General features: G+C 38.3%; 1 protein-coding gene across 1 annotated transcript in view; it reads right to left on the reverse strand.

The window, feature by feature from the left end:
- Positions 1-25,518, reverse strand: part of LMO7 (LIM domain 7) — a 199,453-nt gene that overhangs the window by 98,493 nt on the left and 75,442 nt on the right. The window contains exon 3 of the mRNA XM_035003230.1: positions 16,189-16,258. Within this exon, the coding sequence (XP_034859121.1) occupies positions 16,189-16,258 (70 nt within the window). The remainder of the gene's footprint in view (positions 1-16,188; positions 16,259-25,518) is intronic.

Raw genomic sequence — 25,518 nt, forward strand, 5'->3', positions numbered from 1 at the left:
TGTAACATGAACACAATTATTCATTTCTATGCAGTCTTAACGCCCCTCTGTCTCCTTTACACATCCTGAAGAGAGTCATGAGAAGGAGAATGCGAGGCCAACATGACTATTCTAACACTAGACCCAGAGGTAACATGGGTCTTTCACGACATGAACCCTTCCAGAGCCTTTAATCCCACTTTCTTTCCCCAAGCACTTACCCAGTACCATAGTCTCGTGTCATTTTAGCAGATCGCTTTGCTCTCCTATCAGGGATGGAAGTAGCTGAGGAAAGTGTCGAGGGCCCAGAGTTGATTTAATATATTTTAGATTTATTTTTTATTTATTTTTATTTATTTGACAGCGAGAGAGTGAGAGCAGGAACACAAGCAGGGGGAGTGGGAGAGGGAGAAGCAGGCTCCCCGCTGAGCAGGGAGCCCGATGTGGGGCTCGATCCCAGGACCCTGGGACCATGACCTGAGCCGAAGGCAGATGCTTAATGACTGAGCCACCCAGGCGCCCGATTTAATATATTTTAGCAAGCTCCTAAATATCAGTCAATATAAGGGCTCTCTCATTTTGTTATATTTTTCTCCTCATCGCATGCCCCCATTCACTCCCATTGCTGTTCACTAAAAGGTGTTAAGAATGTACCCTAAAGAATTCAAGAGTTCCCCAGACAAGTACATGTACGTGCACATTGATAGCAGCACTATTCACAATAGTCAAAAGGTAGAAACAACTAAAACATGTACATGAACAGAAACAGATAAACATATTGGGATATATTCATACAATGGCATATTATTCACCCATAAAAATAAAGTACTGATACATTCTACAGCATGGATGAACCCCCAAAACATGATGCTAAGGAAAAGCGAAACACATAAATGTTACCTACTCCATTTATGTGGAATATCCAGAATAGATCAATCCTTAGAGACGGGATGCAGACTTGTGGCTGATAGGAGTTTGCGGAGGGGGAGGATGGAATAGGAAGATATTTTACTTGGGAGGGATGGAAATGTTTGGTGGCTGCCAAACACTGAATTGTTCACCTTAAAATGGCTACTTTTGTTATGTGAATTTCACCTCCATAAATTATTTTTTAAAGGTGCCTTCTATAATGTGCTTAAAAATCTAAATGTCCTTTAAAGTGCAGATTCACTTATGTATCTCATTTACATAAATGGCATTATGGTACACATTTTTCTCTTTCACATTCAACTATTTTTGTTACACAAAAGTCTAAATCCTCATTAAAGTCTATGCTATACCTCCCTAGGATCTTTCGCTGAACAAAGTCATTTTCATTTTTACTTGGAGGAAGTTAAAAAATGTTTCTTTTATATATTTCTCTTAAATATATCTTAAATGATAAAATTGCAAGACTTCTAACTTACAGAGGGGATACTTTGTATCAAGAAACCTTAAATGTCACAGCAAATGGGGAATGTCTATTCACAGTATCAGACGAGTTAGACCTACTTTTGCAAAAATTTCCTGAGTGTAGAGGGTCAAGAGCTGTCATCAATAAAAATGGGTTCTTTAAATAAAGACAAAGAGATTTATTACAGAAGCCCTGAATAAGATCAAAATTGTAACCAATTCTGAAAAAGAGTATAGGCAAAAGGGCCATACAGTCACCACCTTAAACCAAAGCTGCCAGAATGACATCACCTGGACGTGGGCCCCATCGTGAACCAAATGTTCCTTGTGTGCTCACTCTGGCCTTTCTATGCCTATTTCAGGCAAGATTTTTTTGATTAAAAAAAGAGAGCACATCATCCAATTCCTCTGAACCTGGGCACATGGTGGTGCAGATCAATTTATCTGAAGGCCAAGAGACTTGGTGACCTCAATTCCTTTTCTATTTATAATATAACACCAAAGCCCCTGTCTCCTGTCCCTAGAGTTAACAGTGACAAAAAGTTAGAAGTATATGCCAACAATCAAGAGGTTGTAACCACTGTTTGAGGCAGAGAAACTGAACTAAGTCTCTGTGTGAGAATAACAGGCCCCAGTCAGCCACATCAGAATCTCTCGAGGGAGCATACAATCACCTCATAGGTGAGGCTCATGTACACAACTGGGCAAAAGCTGTCCCAGCCTCCTGGTACTCGACATGGGGTCCACATGCCATCAGCATCACTTGGGAGCCTGTTAGAAATGCAGACTCTAGCTCCACCCTAGACCCACTCAGCCAGAATCCACATGCTAAGAAAATCCTCCAGGTGATTTGGATCTTTGCAGACATAGTTTTCTGGCCAATAACAAAATAAGGAAAATATTTCCAACTAGGATTTACAGCAGGGTTTCTCCTTAGGATGAGCAGCAATCACCTGGGGATTACGGAGCTCACCATTAGGCCATCCCCAAAAGTACTCAAATTCCATTCTTGTGATATACTAATTGTGATCATTCAAAATTATTTTAAAGCAACTCCCAAGCGCTGGAGTGACCACAATATATCCAAATGTGCATTTTAGTTATACAGTTTCCATTAAGAAAGCGGTGTGGTTGCAATTTTGATCAGTGGCACTGGCTTTATTATTAGAGACTTCATCTTCTTATTTACGGCTTAGTGAATAAATGTAAGCTGTGTTACTAAGACCTGCAAGGGATAATTACAATATGTAGGTAAACACACAGATCCAACTTCAGTAGTTATTTGTGAGAAAAGTACACAGAACATTTTCCTGTGCTTCTCTGCAAAGAGCCTCAGTCATGGGCTGATAGCAAAGGATTTGAGGACAGTCAAGTTTTGTCACATGTGATGAGAGGAGTAAGAACCAACTAGTAATGCTTAAGAGGAATTGCCAAGTGACACTGAGGGCCCAGGGGATTATACATGATAAATCACCAAACGGCTGGCATACTTCTCTCCAACACTGCTTGGCAGAGGAGAAGCAAAAACCATACGGAGAGGCAGAACAGAGTCCTGGCAAGCGGGGGCAGCCGAAGGTCAAAGGCATGAGGGCCGTGCTCTGCTGAAGGGCTGGTTACTGAAATGCTTAATCAACTTGGGTCACAATTAACCACACAGAAGCAGTAACAGGCTTTGTCAAACTGCAGCATGGATTAAGGTAGTCTTCCATGGTGTTCGAATTAAACTTTATACATCAGAAATGAAGGAGTTCTAACACGTACCTACTCTGTTGGAAGGAAGGAAGGAAAGAAGGGAGGGAGGAAGAAGGAAGAAGGAAGGAAGAGAGGGAAGGAGGGGAAAGGGACACAGAATGCTGAAATAGAGGCTTAAGAAGTTCTGTCTGAGACCAGACTGGGGGTTGCCAAAAGTGGGTGGACAAAATGGGAAAAAAAGAAAAAAAACCGTTCTGTCGTCAAATTATGTGTCCTCTGTTCCAAAGTAAAACAAATACGTAACTGCTTAAAGAAGCATGTCATAATGATGCCAAAACACATCATGTGAAGCAGTAAAGCACATTTAACGAAGGAAAACGGCACAGTAAAACTTTAGGGCTCGCTGGGAATCCACACTCGTTCAGTGCAACTGCCCCTACCCCCTTGCCGAGAGTCACTTTTACAGGTGACGTGTCTGGGTCATCAGCCTTTGTTTTAGCGTTTCCAGCCCCGGGGACTCCTTGCTTTATGAGGCTGACTCACTTTTAGTCATTTCTATGTCAAAAAAGTCCAAAGACTCCCTCGCTGTAATTGTAAAACACTGATCCTAAATCTGCCTACTTAATACGAACTAAATCTCGTCTTTTTCCCACAAGAGCCCCTTAGCTACTTAGCTCTCCTGCCTCATACAGTCCACACGTTGCCCCAACCTCACATCTTCTCTTCAAATATCCCTGGTTTTCTCAACACCCCTTGTCCCTCTGTGACATTTTTCAGTTCTCCTGTCGTCCCAGCTGGCCCTCCACTGAATAGCTGATTTTCTCAAGTTCACATTCACTGAGTCCTTACCGAATGCCAGGCAGCATGCTGAGGCCCTTTACACAAATTATCTCCAATTCACACTAAAAAAGCTTATGAAGTCTTTTGGTTCCCATTTTACACACGAAGGAACTGAGGCCTAAGAGGTATGTGACTAACCCGAGGTCGTCCAGTAATTGGTGGAGCTAGGATTCAAACCAAGCAGTTCAATCCCTGAGTCTGTGCTCTTAACTCCTAGATTCGTTTTCACCACAAGTGAAACAAATCACCACTAGTCAGTGGCTGAAAACAAGACAAGTTTATTATCTTACAGTTCTGGAGGTCAGAAGTCCAAAATCAGTCTCCCTGGCTTAAAATCAAGGTGTTGGCAGGGCTGCGTTTCTTCTGGAGGCTCTAGGAGAAAATCCATTTCTTTCTTCTTTTCCATCTGCTAGAGGCCCCTTCCTCCACCCTCAAAACCAGCAGCATCAGTCTGACTATCACACTGCCATCCAACTAATTCGCACTCTCTCTTCCAATTATGAGGACTCTCAGGATTATACTGGGCCCCCCTGGATAATCCCAGATCCACTCCTCATCTCAAAGTCAACTGATTTACACCTCAGTTCTCCCTGGAACCCAGTGTTCCCTCCCCTCACAACGCATCGGCTGGTTCGTGGATTAGAGCATGAACGTTACTGGGAGCCATTCCGCCTATGACAACAATCACACCTCCCTACAGACAGGTCCCTGTTTGTTAGGTCCTGCCTTCTTAAAATCAAGCATCTGGGGCGCCTGGGTGGCTCAGTTGGTTAAGCGACTGCCTTCGGCTCAGGTCATGATCCTGGAGTCCCGGGATCGAGTCCCGCATCGGGCTCCCTGCTCGGCAGGGAGTCTGCTTCTCCTTCTGACCCTCCCCCCTCTCGTGCTTTCTCTCGCTCATTCTCTCTCTCAAATAAATAAATAAATAAATCTTAAAAAAAAAAATCAAGCATCTGTAACTCAAAACAGGACTCCAGGTGTGGTTAACTGTCCAGGTCATCACGTGATGGGTCACTAACAATGGTCCTCTTGCCAAATGAGAGTAACAGTGATTTTGAAGATTTACTGAGGAAACAGATATGTGATTGGCAGTTTCTAGGATATAGCAAGTGGTCAGTAAGTGGACCTACTTCTCTTGTTACAGGGCCACAGGCACTCGGCGCTGTGGCATCTCTAACATACCGTTGGCTGGCTGAGATGTACAAGAGCAAGAGCCAGTTCACAGTGACATCACAGTTCACGGGGAAGATGACCTGTGAGGGTTTTTTTGTTTTTTTTTTTAAAGATTTTATTTATTTATTTGAGAGAGAGAATGAGACAGAGAGAGAGAGCACATGAGAGGGGGGAGGGTCAGAGGGAGAAGCAGACCCCCCGCCGAGCAAGGAGCCCGATATGGGACTCGATCCCGGGACTCCAGGATCATGACCTGAGCCGAAGGCAGTCGCTTAATCAACTGAGCCACCCAGGCGCCCGTCCTGTGAGTTTTAATGAACCAGGGGGCTAGTGAAATTTGGACTAAAACTAAGGTGGATATGAAGAATCTGAAATAAAAATCATGCGATTCTATCAAGGGAGGTTTCATGGATAAAGGCATAAAATGCATAATTAAGTTTGCAGATAATATAAAATGGCTGGACTCTTATCACTCTAGATCACTTTAAACTGCAGATTTTTATATTCAGTACATTAACTATGCCTTATTGTTCTAACATCCACAAAGAGGACTAAATACATTTCCTATGTTCTCATTCCAGCTTTTTTTTTTTTTTAATGAAAATAGCACAAGGGCGCCTGGGTGGCTCAGCTGGTTAAGCGTCGGCCTTCAGCCCCGGTCATGATCCCAGGGTCCTGGGATCAAGCCCCACGTCGGGCTCCCTGCTCAGCGGGGAGCCTGCTTCTCCCTCTGCCTGCCGCTCCCTCTGCCTGTGCTCTCTTTCTCTTCTCTGTCAAATAAATAAATAAAATCTTTAAAAATTTTTTTTAAATAAATGAAAATAGTGCAAGTACAAAGCCCTAAGGCAAACTGCAGAAATTTCTCTCCATGGTTACATGAATTTCCATTTAGCTCCTTAAAATGGAGCATTTTTATCCAACTATTTAAGATTTCACCTATAGATATTACCTGGTCTACTTTTTCCCATATTGACTCTAACAAGGCCACAACAGACACTTTGCAGGAATGAAGACATGTCTAAAAGAGAAAGGCTGGTAAAATGACTGAATAAACCATAAATGAATAAAATGGGCATCATGTTAGGGAAATGACCAAAGAACAAGCAATGCAGAGACTCCTATCCTGTCCATAGGACGCCCCATACAATGGTTGCTTTGGGCGAATGCAGACCTGCTATTGCCACATTCATGGAGAAGCCAGAGATTAGGATTTTACACGAAATCTAAGGGTAGGCAAATTTTGGCTCAAATTTTAGAAATAAGCAAAAACAGTGAAGTCAAACAAAATCCATCATGAGCAATTTTATGACCTCTAACTGGTCCCTTGGACTTTCCATGGGACCAGCCCAGTAATATGTTGCTTTAGAGCATTTGTCTGTGGTGGACAAGACTGGCTTCTAGTGTTATGTTCTTTCTTATAAACAATCACAAACCATCACTTTAATCATGTTTTTCAGGATGTTGTCAGGGAACAATATCTAAGATTGATACTGATCACTTTGACATTTACAAATCTGCAATCGTATGTAAACTGCCTCAATTTCTAGCTTCTCCCTTGATTCTTCCCTTCCCTCCACCAACCCTCTGGTTTCTTATTTACTATCTCAATAAACTACTGATGCAAAGACCCTGGCTTCTCTGTCAATCTATTACAGATTGACGGGCATTACATACAGGTATTACAACCTATACCTACAGGCGCTACACGGTCTTCCATCAAAACAAACTCTGACCACTTCCTCCATTCCCAATATTGTCACCATCACCTCTTGCCTGAACCACTGTATTAGTCAGAGGTCTCTCTGACAACAGAAGGTCTCTCTGACAACAGAACAAGATACATATATCTATAGAAAGAGACTTATTTTAAGGAACTGGCTCATGTGATTATGGAGGCTGAGAAGTCCCGTGATCTGCCCATCTACAAGCTGGACACCCAGGAGAGCTGATGGTCTACTTCCAGTGCATGTCCAGAATCCTGAGAACCAGCAGAGTCAATGAAATGTTCCATTTGAAAGTAAGTTCCAGTTTCAAAGCTGGCAAGCTCCAGACCCAAGAAAAGCCAATGTTTTAGTTCTGGCAGTTGGGCAGGAGTAGCTTCCTCTGACTCACAGGAGGACTGACATTTTTGTTGTGGTCAGCCCTTTGACCTATTATATGAGGCCCACCCACATTAGGGAGAACAATCTGCTTTCCACAATCTCCAAATTCCAGTGTTCATCTCATCCAAAGGCACCCTCACAGACAGATGCAGAATAATGTAATAATGTCTAACTGATTATCTGGACACTCCATGGCCAGTCAAGCTGACACAAAATTAGTCATTCAACTACCAAAACTGTTCTTTAACTGGCCTTCTTGCTTCTCTTCTTGATTTCCTTCAGTCTATTGTTCACACACCAACTTGTGATTTTTTATTTTCACATTTTATTGGGGTAGAATTCACATACAAATCATAAATTTTAATTAAAGGGTGCAATTCAACGATTTTTAGTATAGTCACAGATATGTTCATCCTTTACCACAGGCATCCAATGATCTCTAATAACAAATTAAACCACTCTCAAAAGCCCCCAGTGGCTTCTCATCATGCTAGGAGTAAAATATGATCTACTCACCAAAGCCTATGAAGCCTTATACAACCTTGCTGGCCCATCCCTATCTGCCTCACTTAGTGACAGACCCACAGTCTTCCTGAACCAGCTTGATCCTGCCTTGATCCTCCCTGTCTTCCTTCTATCTCAAAAAGTCCCATGATCCCCATATTTTCCCCCTCCCTCACTTCATTCAGGTCCCTGGTCAAATGTCAACTCCAGAAATAAGATATCTCTGAGCACTTTTTTTTTTTTATGTTATGTTATGTTAGTCACCATACAATACATCATTAGTTTTTGATGTAGTGTTCCATGACTCATTGTTTGCATATAACACCCAGTGCTCCATGCAATACGTGCCCTCCTTAATACCCATCACTGGGCGCAGTAGTGCAATTGCTGGGTCATACGGTATCTTGAGCACCTTTTCTGAAATACTTCTCATACACTCACTCAATCACTCTCTACCCATTCACTTTATTTTTTCAGTGTAATTATTGGCAACTGACAAGGTATTATACATTCTTCATGACAACTGTTAGTACCTTACAGGTTATTATTGACCTATTGATTATGCTCCATTAGGGAGGAACTTTCTCTGCCTTATTTGTGGCTGTGTTCCAAGTTCCTAGAATAGTACCTGACACACAGGTGTCCAATAAATACTTTTAGGGAGGGCCTAAGACCCATCAAATGACCAATGTGCTCATACCAGTCTGACATCTGGGTTCTACTTCTTATTTAACCTCATTTGATCTGTTTCCAATTTCTACATAACAAAAGTTTCCTAAAGAGAGATGTTCTAAGCATTTTAGTATCTTAATAAAACTATCATGTAAGATATAATCCTACTCTGAATCAATTTTTCTTTGACTCTACAAGTTAATCATGTTGTTGCGTTAGGAATTCTAATTCATTAATGTTTTTTTAAAAGGTTGCCCTCAAGGCTGAAAGTTGGCATATGTTCATCTTGTATTTAAAAACAAGTTTTGGAACTCTAGGGAAGTGCTCCTAAACATGTGCCAATGCCATGACTAAGAAATGGTGTCTCAAAATAAAACAGGAGTTTCCTGATTTACAGTGCTGCATCAGTATGAGGGTACTGGAAACAACTTTAAATATTGACACTAAGTTTTTAGGTTTCCATTCTTAGTGATACCTACCTTTACTGGGAGTCAGAGAGAAGTAAGGAGACAAGGAGACTCTTGAGGAAATCACCTAAAATTTCTTTATAACTAACTCAGTTATCATGGACTTATTTATCTGCCATTTATATGGAGGTATTAAGGCATTTGGATATTTAATATCTACTATTTGTTACCTTGAAAACAGCCAATGCATAATCCCCATTTAGTCTGTTTTCTCGACTTAATTATTGGATAACCCCAAAATACTTCAAAATACTGATGGTGATCCACAGAAATTCCAATGTACTTTGGAAAAAAATTAAAGTACAACCACAGAAAATATCATTTTCAATGCATAAAGTGGCCTTATTTTTAATAAATGGCTAGTTTTTATGCTATAATCTCTTCCATAAATATAAGAATACATTAAATAATGGCAACACTAGAGTACTCTTCCTGTAACTTCATTAAGAAAAGGCATTCCACATTTTTGTTATTGGTGTTCTGTTTTTAAAGAAAATAATCAGATTGACAAACTAGGAAAATAAAAATAGTTTAAATTTTATTGTTTGAGGCATAATTATACAACCTGTAATAGTGGTCTACCCTCCCTTTGAGATAAAAGGATTTCTTTAGTGCAGTTTTTATCCTGAAACCATAATTGAGCAATTTTAATCAAGTTTATTGATATCATTTAACCTCCCCTGTCTCTATCAAGAAATGTAAGAAAAAGAAAAAAATCATTTAACTCAATAAAACACTAAGGTCTGATTCCACATCTATGAAATTGTTCCAGTACAGTGATAGGGGAGAAATGAACAATTAAAAACATGGTCATTTATAAAATATCTAGCCTTCATTTGTTATCAACTGTGAGGAAAATGAGAACATGAAGACTAAGAGTTAAGGCAGAAATAGCGTTATGGGAGGGGACCTCGTCAATGTTGTCCGCCATCCATTTGGAGATGGGGATCATGGCAGCCAGAATCAGCTCAGCATGAATGCTGCTCTTACATGGCTACGCAATCAAAAAGCAACAATGAGTGAATCAAAAAGATTTTACTTGGTGGAAGCCTCTCCCAAATGTGCTAGGTGGAGAGCTCAAACAAATCTACAAAATCAGCAATAAAATTCAAGAACAGAAAATAGACATTATTGATCTTAGCATTAAATGGTTATTTTACATGCACTCCATGATACCATCTTCCCATATCTTTCCATGGTGTCACTTTTTACCAGGTTTTATATACATCAACATCGAAATACATTCACAAATGTATCTTATTACCAACTAGAGAGAGATCCCCTCTGAAACACATACTGAGTTTGACCCAGTAAAGAGCTATCCTTAGTCACTACTCTTTTAAGCAAAGCATGTGTTGGTTGTTCATCCAAGTCACATTCTAATGTTCCCTGAGTATTTTCTTTTCAACCATACAAAATTTATTCCTGCCTTCTAACCAGAGAAGTGCCCCCTTGAATGAAAATAATAATTATATTCATTCTTCCTATATTATTTCAACTTGGATAAGAAAGGAGAGGAAAAAGAAGTGGGCTTTTTCCCTGAAAACACTCTTGTCTTGAGGTCTCACATTTTGGTTTTATTTGTAAAAGAGCTCACAAGCTCAGTGTCCCACAAACCTCCCCTCTCCCAACCCCCTTGTTCCCTTCGCTCTGGGGAAAAAGAGTAGGCTACATATAGTCACTGCCTGAGAGTGGGTTTTTAAAACTATGATAAAACCTGGATGAGAATATTTAAATTTTATAGCAGATTCCTCAGGTGCACTTTCTATTACTGCTAGAAGGGAACAACTAGATGTTTCAATAGTGACCTTGGCACAGACTAGGTCACACTACTTTGCTGATGCCCAAGTGTACAGTGAGTAAAGATTAATCAGGAATAATTTTACACAGGCACAAGAACATTAACCACTAACAACCTTTTGAAAAATGGCAGTAAGAATGGACCCACAGACTGGTGTTATTTCTTGAAGTAACAATTATGAACACAAGAGAAACGGACACGTCCAACAGCTTAAGCTAACTGGCATCTTTGCCCACTTCCTGCATTCTATAGCATTCATGAGGAGACAACCTTCTCAGTCTCTACAGTCACACCTTACGCATTCCAATCTCAAAAATAATCTGAAAGAGTAACCCTTTAGAGGAAAGATGCTCAAATTCAGCTCATATTTTTGAAGCAAGTGTGGATATACTGAAGAGACTGAGAGAGAGGGGCAGGGTGGGGGGCAGAGGGAGAGGGAGAGAGAATCTTAAGCAGGCTCCACACCCAGCACAGAGCTGATGCTGGGCTCCATCTCACGACCCTGAGATTACGACCTGAGCAGAAATCAAGAGTCAGATGCTTAACTGACTGAGCCATCCAGGCACCCCAAGAAGATTTTTCTATTAAGCCCACTAAAAGACACAAACTTTCAAACAAACAAATGATTCAAACCAAATTTTCTAGAATACCATTGCTTTTCTAAGAGAAACTGCAATTGAAATGGCAGGCATAAGTAGATCACTCAAATCTATACTCAGTAAGCAAACTAGCCCATGTAAAGGGGTATTGTTTACTTTCTTAACTCTTTAGCTCCGCGGCTCTTCGTCGGGGATGATTTTACCCCATCAGGGTCATTGGCAATGTCAGAAGACATTTTTAGCTGTCATAACTTTGGGGTGGGGAACATGGTGTTACTGGCATCTAGTGAGTAGAGTCCAGGGAAGCTACTAAACATTTTACAATGCACAAGAAAGACCCCCCCAACAAGGAATTATCGAGCCCAAAATGTCAATAGTCAGTGGTGCCAAGGTTGAGCAACCTTGCTTTAGTAAATACAATTAAATCATTAGGGGTCCAAGACAACTGTAAGTCTTAGGGTTAATAACTTCCTTGATGTTCTCTACACATATTGTATTTCATGCACATTAAGACATCAGATGGTAAACATTATTCTGGTTCAAGGGCTCTTTTCACCATCAGAATATCTTGCTTGTTTCTCAGGGTTTTGTTTTGAGGTTGAATTTTTTAATTCCCAAATACACCTTTAGTTTTGAGTTTCAATGAATTGAACATACCCACACTTAACACTGGTTAATTTTTTGGAAAACTCCAACTCTTGGGTGAGATTTTTTTTAGCATGGCTTTGTGAAGAATATAAAAAATAGAAAAGATAGAGAAAAATGTATTTCTTTAAAAATTAAAACTTAGTCAAGTGAGAAAAACTGTATCTCTAGATCTATGAGAACATGGTTAATGCCTTCCCAAAGACAAAACACTCATAAAATAATGTGATTGTTTCAAGCAAAGCATTCAGTATATTTCTAAATCAGCTAAACACCTTTCTTCATATTGTCATTGCTCAGAGGATATTCCAGGTGTTTCACATAGGGCCATCTATAAACAGTAAATCCAGTGCCTTGGCTTCAAAGCTAAATACAACAACATGGCATGAAATGGATGAAAGTTATAGCAGAAGGAAAGAGAAAAAGAAGGGAGTGATGGAAAACAGGGCTTGGAGCATAGAAATTGTATAATTCTTACTATATTTAACTTAATGTTATCTACCCCAGAGAAACCTCATTCACAGAACACTCTTTAACCCACACACTTGAACTCAGTGAGCCAAAGGCTACCAACACTCCTAACCATAGCCCATTTTGCCAAGACGACACTCTTCTCAAGGAACGCATCCACCAGCTGGCTAGTGACCTATGATATCTGTAGCCTGGAAAGACAAGGTAATTTGATCTATTCAGATTCTTCTCTTGGGAACCTCAACTGAGAGACACCATTTCCTGTTTGCAATGAGGCAGAAAAAGTAATCATGTGGAATGTGACTGTCATATTTATGGCTGAACACCAAATTAATGACAGAGTCCTCTGAAAATTCCTTAAAAGAAAACACTTCATCTCACTTAGCTTGAAAGCATCTCTGCTCTTTGTTACTAAAAAAGCATTAACCGCATATAAAACTGGTGAATCAGATTAAGATCTTTGGATGTACCAATGTCACTTTCCTGGTTTTAATATCATATCACAGTTATGCAAAATGTTACCATGGGGGAAACTGGGTGAAGGACACAGAGGACCTCTCTGTACTGTTTTTTTCCCCCCAACTTCCTGTGAATCTCTATTTATTTTAAAATAAAGTTTTTTTTTAAACAAGTATTAAATTAAAAAAAAAAAAAAAACCACTTGCCTATTTGTATTAGTTTCCTAGCACTGCGATGACAAAGTCCCACAAACTGGGTAGCTTAAAACAAAGATTTATTGTCCCTCAGTTCTGGAGGCTCAAAGTCCAAAATCAAGGTGTCCACAAAGCCATGATTCCATGAAACCTGTAAGGAAACTATTCCTTGCCCCTTCTAGCTTCTGGTGGCTTGTTGGCAATCTTTGGTTCTCCTTGCCTATCATGCCTCACCCCAGTCCTCCGCTGTCACATGGCATTCTTCCTGGGTGTACCTGTCTTCACATAGTCATCTTCTTTTTTTTTTTTTTTTTAAAGATTTTATTTATTTATTTGAGAGAGAGAATGAGATAGAGAGAGCATGAGAGTGGGGAGGGTCAGGGGGAGAAGCAGACTCCCTGCTGAGCAGAGAGCCCGATGTGGGACTCAATCCCAGGACTCCAGGATCATGACCTGAGCCGAAGGCAGTCGCTTAACCAACTGAGCCACCCAGGCGCCCCTTCACATAGTCATCTTCTTATAAGGACGTCATACTAGATTAGGGGCCCACCCTACTCCATTATGACCTCAGCTTTACTAAGTACATCATCTGCAATAATCCTATTCACAAATAAGGTCACATTCTGAGGTACTGGGGTTTAGGACTTCAAAATACTATGTTTGGGGGAAGGCACAATTCAACCTATAATACTATCCCTTCAAAGATCTAATTCGAGAGCTTACTATTTTTCACAATTGAAAGCTTTTCCACTTATTCATTAAAAAAAATCTTTGGAGGCATCTGGATGGCTCAGTTGGTAGTGTCTGCCTTAGGCTAGGGTCATGATCTCAGGGTCCTGGGATGGAGCCCAGCGTCAGGCTTTCTGCTCGGTGGGGAGTCTGTTTCTCCCTCTCCCTCTAGGCTCTCTCTCTCTCTCTCTCAGTTGCTCTCTCTCAAGTAAATAAATAAAATCTTTAAAAAATAAATCTTTTACCTCCAAATGTATCAGTCATTATGTTAGTTGCTGTGAACACAGAAATTACTAGTATAAAGAGTCCAGCTTGGGTTTTTTATCTTTCTTCTATACACATCAAAAACAAAGGCTTCTGACATATTCCTTGAGGAATTTTTGAGGTCAATCTTCATAGTCCAACTATGAGTGCTCATACGTGTTCAACAAATGTCAGTCTGTTATAATTCTCTGCAGCACATTTATATCTGGTGATTTCTTGCTCATTTGCTAATTTATTTGCTAGATCCTGCTCTACCACTAAAATGTAAGCTTTTTGAGGATAATGTCCTTACCTGTTTTTATTCCTCCAATATATCCCCATAAACTAGAAAAGTTCTCAACCTAGTAGGCACTCAATTATTTGTTTAAAAAATTAATATGCAACAAAACAACATTCATTTAGCATCTGTATGTCAGACTACCTATATAATCCCTTTCTATCCACATATGACAACCTTACCAGGTAGATGCTGGAGCTCTAATGCACACTTCAAATTGAAGCTTCAAGAAATTTTGACATAACCATCCTGACACACAAGTGTGAGAAGAAGGAGTCAAATGAGGCACGATGACAACTTCAAACCAATTATAGCCCAATTCTGCAACTGCAGTTATTCTTATGCTCCTACATCCCATTGAAAATGCTCAGCGTCCTGTATTTGGGAAATCATCCCAGTTAATGTTCCGGAAATACATTTCATTTTAGTGTCTAGAGATAAAATCCAAACCAGATAGAATTTCCATGCTTGAAATAGAAATAGTTGGAGAGATGTTTGGATTTAAATATAAAATACATTTGGCTTTCATCTAATCATAGAATCAGAAGATTGAATAAAACCTCCAGTGGCCAATAACAACAAGCCACCACAATTCAAGTATTCCAAATATGAAGGGTGTTTGAAATCAAAGGCTAATTTCATTTACAATGTGTGTAATTGATCCAAGAAATGACAATTCAAAATCTAAACATTAAAGTAAGAATAACTCAAGCCACTTGAAAAACCTTTCAATATGATTCAAACTTTTAATTTTCACAGAAGTTATTTCATAAAAATGATTTTCATGTAAGGCTTTATTTTTATTAAACTGAATGTTTCTTCCTAGGAAGAATCAAAAACCAAATTTCTTCAATTTTATTTTTGAAGTAATATCTTCTGACTTGCTATATTACTAGAAGTAATTCATACATATATGTATATTGCTATACAGTCATATATATATCTTCATATAACAATATATGCATACATGATAGTTTTTTATACCTAACCAAATTTGAGACCAATAAAAATATCATGTCATGACAGAAATCATGTCATGATAGAAATGGAATAGAAATAACTTGGTAAGAAAGAAGGAATTAATATTATATATAATTAATGTTAATATATATATAATTCCAGGTAGTCGCTGTGTTAAACTTCAGTGTTTTACAAAATTAATTCTTTTAAACTGACTCCTGTCATCAGCCTTGATTCTTAGGGGTTGCTAACATTTTGAAAATAACCCATCATTTGTACTTAAATTACTTCTTTTTCAAAGATACAGCCCCACCTTTTTATTGGTCTTTCAATTATTGATCCACTAGAGTATCTATATAATGACAGGGTGGGGTATTTTTCATACACAGAATCCAAATTTAAAGCTAGAAAGAATCTAGAGACTTATCCCATAGTCATCTGATAGGCAATATTACTAAGGCAACAGCAGATAGGGACCTACCCAATATCACACAGAACTCTGGTAGGAAATCTATGATATAAAGCAAACTTGTGGCAAATACACCCCAAGATCTGCAGGCTAAGTGAGGGTTATGCATAGCATGAAGCAACAGAAACGTAACAACTGGGGAACATCTAGAGTTTCCCTAAACTGTGGTCAACTGGCAAACAAAGTGTGCAGGGCTGAGCTTCAGAAAGAAGGTGCTCATAAACAAATGCAATTTGTGGAAGAAATAAGCTAAGAAAGGGGATATATGAAGTTTGAGGGCACAAAAAGCAAAACAAACAACAACAAAAAATAAAAGTCTCCCAGCAGAAGGGAAACAGAAAAAAACTGAAGATATAGGAGGACATCACTAAAAACACTTTCCTTGAGCAAGAAACCCCAAACCTAATTTCTATGATAATTCCAGATAAGAGTACCAGTCTATGCTCATCGTTTTACATTTTGAAAACAAATCCAGTTTTGAAGATAATTTTTTACTTACCAAACCTGCTATTGGTGTGGATAATCTATTGATCTTCTTAATGACGCCAGGTTTAAGTTTATTAACCAAACTGAAAGTAAATAAAGAAATAACATATGCAATTACAAGAATGCCAGTATCAGTTTCGTATTCTTTTTAACATTTTCAAAAATCTTGTATATCATTAGTCCATCCCCCATATGTGATTCAGAGCCAAGAGCCCGATAAAAGGCAAACAACCAAGAAAACAAATCAAGAAACAAAGTAAGAAGAACCTCACTGCAAACAATGGTTAGGGTCCTCTCAGACCATATAGACACACTGCTATACTCAAAGCCATGTCCCTAAAAATAGTTCCACATTTGTTAAAGGTAGTATTTGATTCTGTTCCAAGAGCCAGTTTAAGAATCTCTTTCGTTACAATAATCTAGTTCTCTTGGACCTAAGAATAATTTTTTCTATTAATCATTTTTACTAATTTTTTTCCTCAAACTGTTTTTTATTTTAAAAGGTAATTTCAAACCACATTATTTTTCCAGATTTGTTTACTGAAGTATAGTTGACACATAATATATTAGTTTTAGGTGTACAACATAGTGGTTAGACATTTATATACATTATGAAATGATCACTATTATAAGTCTAGTTACCATCTGTCATCATACAAAGTAATTATATTATTGACTATATTCCCTATAACTATATAATATATATGTCTATATTCCCTATATTCCCTTTATGTCTCCATGACTTATTTATTTTATTATCAGAGTGTATACCTCTTAATCCCACTTCACCCATTCTCCCTACCCCCGCCCCTCTGGCAACTCTCAGTTTGTTCTCTGTATTTATGAGTCTATTTCTGTTTGTTTTGTGTTTTAGATTCTACATGTAAATGAAATCATACAGTATTTGTCTTTCTCTGTCTGACTTATTTCACTTAGCATAATATTCCCTAGATCTATCCATGGGTACAAAATACAACTGTATTTTGCCAGATTTAAAGGGTACAGTGGAACGCATCCTAATGGCCAGCTAGTTCTTACTGGTAACTCATTAAAATATGTGAGTGATTGCTTTGTTACCATAACAGAATGCCTGGATAAAAATTAAATGTACCAGAACTCCCCAAAATGGACTAACAGTTACTTCAGAATCTAATACTGAACACATTAAAGTTGCTATGACAGAATCTGCAAAGATATCCATAAGTCTCTACATCCCAGAACACGAGGAAAGAAGCCACCTTTGAAGGCTGTAACTTAGAGTAAAATTCTTGGTTCTAAATCTAGTTATTGTGAACTCTATGTTTTTTGTTGCTGTTCAATGATACAGTCTAAGCCTTGGAGACATTTAATACTATAGTAATGCTTTTCTACTAATGCTAGCTTGGTTAATTAATCATTAGTCACTGTCAGAAAACAGTAATTTAAAACATGATTTTCCTATTCAATAATCTAGCTACAAAAAGCAATTCTTTATTCTGTAAACAGAGCTCCAAAAAGAAAGCAAATATAGGAGAAAGAATCAAACATTCTTAATTTACTGGTCTCCTCTTCACAATGGGCAACAGAAAAAAAAAAAAAATCTGACACTTGTGGAATGTCACTCCTTCAACATTCCAGAGATTTATATATACACTTGAATGTGCTAAAAATAAAGAAGACAAAAGTCTCAATTTAATAACCTTCAGAATGTTGTTCAGCAGGATTCAAAATTACACAATGATGGCTTACGAAGATTTAGTCTGGTGAACAAAAGATGTTTTTTTCTGTTTTCATAGTTTCTTCACACAAAGATCTTCAGACATCTTAATATAAATAAAATTGCCCCCTCAATTAAGCATTTCCTAGGACTGTTACCCTCTGATTCCTAATTTCTTGTTTGTGCACTGAAAGCCAGGTAGGAAGGAAGGCTTTCTCCCTTCATAGCTGAATTATTTTTCTTTAATGGCTCGCCGAGAAGCTAGAAAAAAATTTGAGCAGGCTTCTAAGAAATGACAGTTCCAAATTAATTCTTCTAGTTGTTCCCTATTTACCAGGTATGCAATGTATAGAAGCACTAATAACTGGAACTACTTAATAGCAACATTATTCTGGCACAGTATAAATCAAGAAATTCATAGAGTTGTTGACCACTAGCTTGGCAGTGACTTTCCTACGGTAAATTGGATCTTAAAATGTAATCTTTCGGGATGCCTGGGTGGCTCAGTCGGTTAGCAGGTTAAGTGTTTGCCTTTGGCTCAAGTCAGGATCCCAGCCAGGCACCCTGCTCAAATGACTCAAATAAATAAATAAAATCTTTAAAAAAAGAATGTAATCTTTCAGTGACATAAAAATTAGAGACTAAAAAGAGTTGGGCCAAATTATCAAATGTCAGGAAAGTCTGGCATCGGTTGTCTTTATTGGAGGAAGAGTGTTATAAATTCCTCCCCCGCCCATTTGAGTCACTGATGACTTTGGCCAGATCATTCAATTTACCTGTTTAACTTCACTTACCCTTTTTATATTACAGTGTTAGCAATACCAAGAGCATTTTTTAAAAACACTTTCTGGAATGGATAATAATACAGCCTACACTCAATCGAGGCAGCAAAAGGAAGGGATTGAAGGAAGTAAAGGAACCAGCACAGATAAATGATGTCTCCCAAAAATGAGTTGCTTCCTCCCTCATCAGAAGTTTCCACAGCTGTTAGTTACATAGAAGCAACATACACACTGTGGACTGGCTTCCTTTTCTCCTCCGGAGCCTCCTAGTATGTGTACAAACACAGAAATAACCACTGTGCCTAACACACAAACTACCCTGTAAAAGTTGTGCACTAGAGGAAAACGCTGTTTTACTTTGTCAAATGTTAAAATGGTACCAGTTCTAAGCACTAGAGCATGGAGAAAATGCACATATGGTTTTGGCAACTAGTGAACATCCAATCAAATTAGGAATCACAAATAATGATTTTCACATACAATTAAAGGAAAAACTTTTAGGGTATTTCTTCTAGGGAGGAAAATACCCTACATTTCATAATTTCAAATTAGATTCCATAAAATTGAAACTTCTGTGAAATTTAAGGATATCTTAAAAAAGTAGGGGCATAGTCTTATACCAAATAAAATACAAGTGCCACACAAGGGAGATACTACTATCTTTTATAAATAGAACTTCTTTGCATAATAAGGGTTCTTCAATTACACATGTGGAATTCGTAAAGGCAACACTCACTTGAGGTCACTGGCTCTATTTAAGAATCATATAACATGATAACCTTCCAGTTGCCTCTGTACACAAGGAAGTAGAGGCAGTCAAGGGACCATTTTATCTGCCTGCAAGCCCACCATTCCTCTAATCCTAAATATAATTATACCTCAATTCCCCCAAGCCTTCCCTCAGGCCATGGCACAAACCTAGTTATGTGCTTTGCTAGCACATCAGAGGTTTGCTCTTTTGGTAAGATTAAAACCAGAAGAGAAAACACCTAGTCATTTGCTATCTCCGGTGGTAGACCACACTGGCAAAAGCCTGCAACCCCTCTCCTTCAGCTCATCCCTACATTGTTGCCTGCTTCCTTTTCTTCTTCTCTCCAAAACACCCTGCCCACTTCCTCCAACGGGAGCTGAGTTACATAACAGATGCTCGAAGGCTGCCTCTGTTCTGAAACCTTGTCACCAGTGTATGTGTCCTGACTTTAAATATAACTCAGAGGTGACACTCCAAGAAAACTGTACATAAAGTTCAGTGTAACATCTAGATCAGTTATAAATGGTTTCAATGAGAACTAGAATTTGGTGCTCTCTTAGTCTCCAGAAACTAGCTCCAAATGCCAAGCCTCATCTCCCCTTTATCAGAAAGCTCTTCAGCAGGGACACCTTTCAATTTCCTATTTCCGAAGATTTTTTCCAAATGTCCTAGAGACATTGACCTCAAAGAGCATATCAGTACATTGAGAGTGAACTTTCTAACCTATGAATTATTTGGTCAGTCAGTCACACATGCATATTTCTATTATCTTTCTGCTGACTACATTTTCTAAATATATATCCCATTAGTCAAATTTTCTTTTCTTTTTTTTTTTTTAAAGATTTTATTTATTTATTTGACAGAGAAAGACAGAGCGAGAGAGGGAACACAAACGGGGAGTGGGAGAGGGAGAAGCAGACTCCCTGCCGAGCAGGGAGCCCGATGCGGGACTCGATCCCGGGACTCCAGGATCATGACCTGAGCCGAAGGCAGTCGCTTAACCAACTGAGCCACCGAGGCGCCCCAAATTTTCTTATTAGTAACTACATTTAAAAAAATTTTTTAAAGATTTTATTTATTTATTTGACAGAGAGACTGCGAGAGAGGGAACACAAGCAGGGGGAGTGGGAGAAGGAGAAGCAGGCTGCCCACCAAGCAGGGAGCCCGATGCGGGGCTCGATCCCAGGACCCTGGGATCATGACCTGAGCCAAAGGCAGATGCTTAATGACTGAGCCACCCAGGCGCCCCTTGGTAACTACATTTTAAAAGATGTAATGAAGACATTATATATTTCCTTACAAATTAAAGAACAATGATTTTTTTATCTGTTATTTAGCACATCTTCATTTGCCTAGTTTTCTTCTAGATGCAACTCTGCCCACAAATATTTGAATGCTTACTAAAGACAGAGCACTGCACTAATTAGACAGTGAAACTGCTAAGTACAAGGAAATTCTCTCCTTCCAAATATCTCCTTAACACTTAGCGGTGTACCTGGTATTGCGTAGGTGCTTTAAAAATATTTGCAAAAACCCGCTATCTAACTTTTAATACAGAAATTTTTCTGTGATTCAAAACCTCTATCTTCTTTATAGAAATAAAATTAGAAAAATGTTACCTTTTCATTTCACTCAAATGTGAGAAATGGTTTTTAGCTTTCCCCAAAAAGGACACCTCCCCTCTGTTAGGTTTTCTGTTGCCAGACAAGTCAAACCTTGATGTTGTTTCTCTTGTCAAATGTTGACCAAGAGAATAAACTCTCTATCAGATATATTAATTTAGACAAGTTACCTTAAGCAAATTCTTTCCTAAGACTTTTCATTAATTACCTCCATTTAAATGCATAAGCTATAATCTCTCTAAAATAAAAACCACTCTGAGTAGTTAGTGATCACATTTCCTTGGGTAAAATAAGAAGCATATATAATCTAAAATTTTAAAGTTTGGGGCATGTGGGTGGCTCAGTTAAGCATCCAACTCTTGATTTTGGCTCAGGTCGTGATCTCAGGATTGTAAGATTGAGCCGCATCTGGCTCCATACTGGGTGTGGAGCCTGCTTAAGATTCTCTCTCTCCCTCAGCCCTTCCCCCCTTCTCTAAAAAAAAAAACAAAAAAAAAAAAATTAAAGTTTAAAAGCATTCAATATAAAAATTTATGGTCACCTTAATACTTTCAAAGACTGGTAGTAAAATTAATATGTTTATTTTCTAAAATTCCTGCGGTAATTTTGAACAGTGCTGAGTTGGAACACAAATAGTTTACAGTAAGTGCTAAGATGGGAAAGTGTGCAAGAGCAACAAGTCAGTATCAATACACCTGACGATTATAGTTTTATTATGATAGGACTCTCTTATTTAGCCTCCCTGTTAGGCCCGAAGCATCCTGAAGTGAGTTGAGCAAAGCTTGAGAGGTCTGAAAACGGACTCCTCAAGACATTTCCGAATACCACATCAATAGCGAAATGCATCTAGCAGGGGGACTATGAGTTCCAGCCCTGGTTCTGCTGTTTACTACTAAGTGACATCTCTAAATTCCTCTCCACCCCTTGATGCAGATGAGAGTGATACGTTATTCTCTCATGTGGACTTGGGTTCACTCCAATTTTTGCCACTGTGAAAATGCTTCCGATGCAGGTCTGTACGCATACCTTCATCCCTTACAGTTTCCTATATTCTATTTCTAGAAATAAAATCAACAGTGTCAAGCTCTTGATACTTGTCTGGAAAGGAACTTGGCAATGCGAAATCAATTTACTTTTGGGCCAGCAGGTAGCATTCAGGTGCCCACCTCAACCGCGCAGGCTAGACCCGCAGTGCGGTCCCTCTTCACCTGCACACCGCACTCACTGCATGATCTTCCACAGAGAGGCCTTGCCTTTCTACACCACTCTTCAGGGATGTACAAGATCTCACCGATTTTATCTATCACACTATAGATATTTAAGTTGTTTTTGATATTTTCCACTAGGAAGAAGCTTTATACATATTTCCCCCATTTTGTAATCTTATTTTTTTTATTCCCGAAAGGGAAGATTATTGGGAAAAGTCCTGTAATTTTTTATGGTAAGTTAATATATATTTATATTAATTAAAAACTAGCATACAAGTACATGATAGGTATTGTCACATTGTTTTTCAGAGCTGTACCAGCTTATATTCAATTGGTCATTTTGAGTATATGCCATTTTGCCATAATATGCCATCATTTGGTAACATTTCAAATTATTTACCACCTTCAATTAAAAGAGTATCTGGTTTTCACATAATTCTTTACTAATGAAGGTGAAGATTTTACTGCTTATTTCCAGTAGTAGTTCTTTATTTGTGAAGTATTTGGTCACATCCTTTGCTCATTTGTCTACTGAGGTTTTCAAGTGTGTATCTATCTCACCAGTTTATTTGAAATCTAGATAATGTTTAAGTCATTTTGCTTAATGTATTTTTCTCAGAATGTTGTCAGAATATCTATTTATATATGGATTTAAATCTATTTTTTTTTCCTTCTCCTTCAAAGCTTAGAATTTTAAACTGCCTCCAAAGATTTTAACTCTTCAATTTTATTTTTTAGCTTTCTATTATCTTAACCTAGGCTATTTATTGGTGGGCTTAAAAATTCATTCCTAGCCAATTATTTATCCCAGTACAATGAACTGATTTATCTCTTCTGCATGCTTTCATATCTCCTTTATCACAAATTCCTACATGTAAGAATGTATTTTGGACCTTGTTCCTATATTAATATGCACATTTATAAAGCAATCCACAATTTTTAATTACTGTGCTTTGTCATGTTTGTCACATGTTCTAATGTTGGGACAGACAAGCTCATTTCACAGAAATTTTTATTTTTATAATTTTTCCTATTCTAACCTGCTTATTCTTCCATGTAAATGTTAAAATAATACTTATAAAGACAAGCCTGACTAGATTTAACATGAGTATTGGATTAAAATTATAAATTAATTGACATCTATTACCCTATGTAGAAATATAGCTTATCATTTCATCTCTTAAATCTTACAGCTTACCATAACATTTTCGACATCCAAGATAACAGTCTCACACATTTCTCTAAAGAAAACAGTGTTTTAAACCTTGTCACTATTACTTTTAACCCCTTGGATCTGATCTAATTTTCTGACTGGTGATTGTTAATACATAAAAAATTCTAGAGATTAAGTCTCTCATATAAGGCAATTGCTCTACTTTTAACTGATGTGATACCATTATATATTTGTTCTTTTTACAATATTCATTTATTTAGCTTACTTCTCAATACACTGACCAGAATTACCATACTTGCATTATTTCACAGCCAACACATTGTTTTCCATGTGCCTACCTGAACCCCTTTATTACATGAAAACTGACTTCAATAATAACTTCTTGCTGATCAACATTAATAAAATTCTCGTATCTCATACATCTAGCATACACATTACTTCCTTGTATTTTTGGTAGACCATCATTCTCATTTCTGTCTCAGAGGTCCTATCACTGAAATGCTGTCTGTTCTCCTCTTAGTAATTTATATTTAGGGCAGGAAAGCCTTATAGATGGTACACACAGGTTTATGAAACAGGACTGAAGCCACAATACAAAATACCTGCAAAATTTGCAATGAGTCTGTACAATGTAACTACTGTCACAGAAGTGAACTTCTAAATTGATGTTTGCTAAGCTAGGTTTCAAATAAACTATTTTTTAAATGATGTTTTGTTATATGTAGATATCAAATTACAGAAAAAAATTGACTACGCATCTTAAAAACAGAACATATAGACTGGCAACCACAAAATGCTAACATAAAGAGAAAGCAGTTTAAAATTGTAAAATTGTCTTTATGAACCTGAACACTTGCATCTTCCTTTGACTACTAGAGGGTTATCAAATAATATGGAAACTTCAAAGCTTATAATACTTTAAGTGAAGAAAAATCTTTTTTTTAAGATTTTATTTATTTATTTATTTATTTGAGAGAGGGAAAGAGAATGCGAGCATGTGCATACAAGCAAGGGGAAGGGCAGCGGGAAGGGGGAGAATCCCAGGCAGAGTCTGCTGAGCGCGGAGTCTGTTGCAGGGCTCTATTTCAGGACCCTGAGATCATGACCTGAGCCAAGACCTAGAGTCAGACGTTCAACCAACTGAGCCACCCAGGCGCCCCAGAAAAATCATTTTTATTACTTATATTGCAAATGGCCATAATACGGATGAGGATCAATGGATAGTGTTGGCATGCTGGAGAGATGTATGGAAACAAGTGTCCTCCTCAGGAAATTCTTTTTTTTTTATGTTATGTTAATCACCATACATTACATCATTAGTTTTTGATGAAGTGTTCCATGATTCATTGGTTGCGTATAACACCCAGTGCTCCATTCAATACATGCCCTCTTTAATACCCATCACCAGGCTAACCCATCCCCCTACCCCTCTCCCCTCTAGAACCCTCAGTTTGTTTCTCAGAGTCCATAGTCTCTCATGGTTCGTCTCCCCCTCCGATTCCCCCCCTTCATTTTTCCCTTCCTACTATCTTCTTCTTTTTTTAACATATAATGTATTATTTGTTTCAGAGCTACAGGTCTGTGATTCAACAGTCTTACACAATTTACAGCACTCACCATAGCACATACCCTCCCCAATGTCTATCACCCAGCCACCCCATCCCTCCCACCCCCCACCACTCCAGCAGCCCTCAGTTTGTCTCCTCAGGAAATTCTAAACCAGAAAGAACTCTAAAAAAAAAAAATGTCTTCATTAAAGAAGGCCCTCTGGGCTTCACATGGAACATGGCAAAGAAGCCCAAGGGCCCACTGGTATCACTGCCATTCAATGTGTGAAACTCTCCAACTATTACAAAAGACAGAGCTCTCTTGCATGAATGAGAAGTGACAAAGTTCTTTGTCATGCTTTAAAACAATCACCCAAGAATCCCATAGAAAATTAACAGGAATTTTTAAAAATAATTTTTCTCCTTCTACTGAATGCATCTTTAACTAAACATCATGTTTTGTTTATGTAGACAGTGTAGTGGTCACATGGCATAATAAATTAAAATAGGATTTTTCAAACCAAATAGGTGAACATCTTGATTCACTTTTTCCAAGCTGTGAG

This window comes from Mirounga leonina, unplaced genomic scaffold, assembly GCF_011800145.1.
Source record: "Mirounga leonina isolate KUSES-001 unplaced genomic scaffold, KU_Mleo_1.0 Mir_127, whole genome shotgun sequence".
NCBI classification, from domain to species: domain Eukaryota; kingdom Metazoa; phylum Chordata; class Mammalia; order Carnivora; family Phocidae; genus Mirounga; species Mirounga leonina.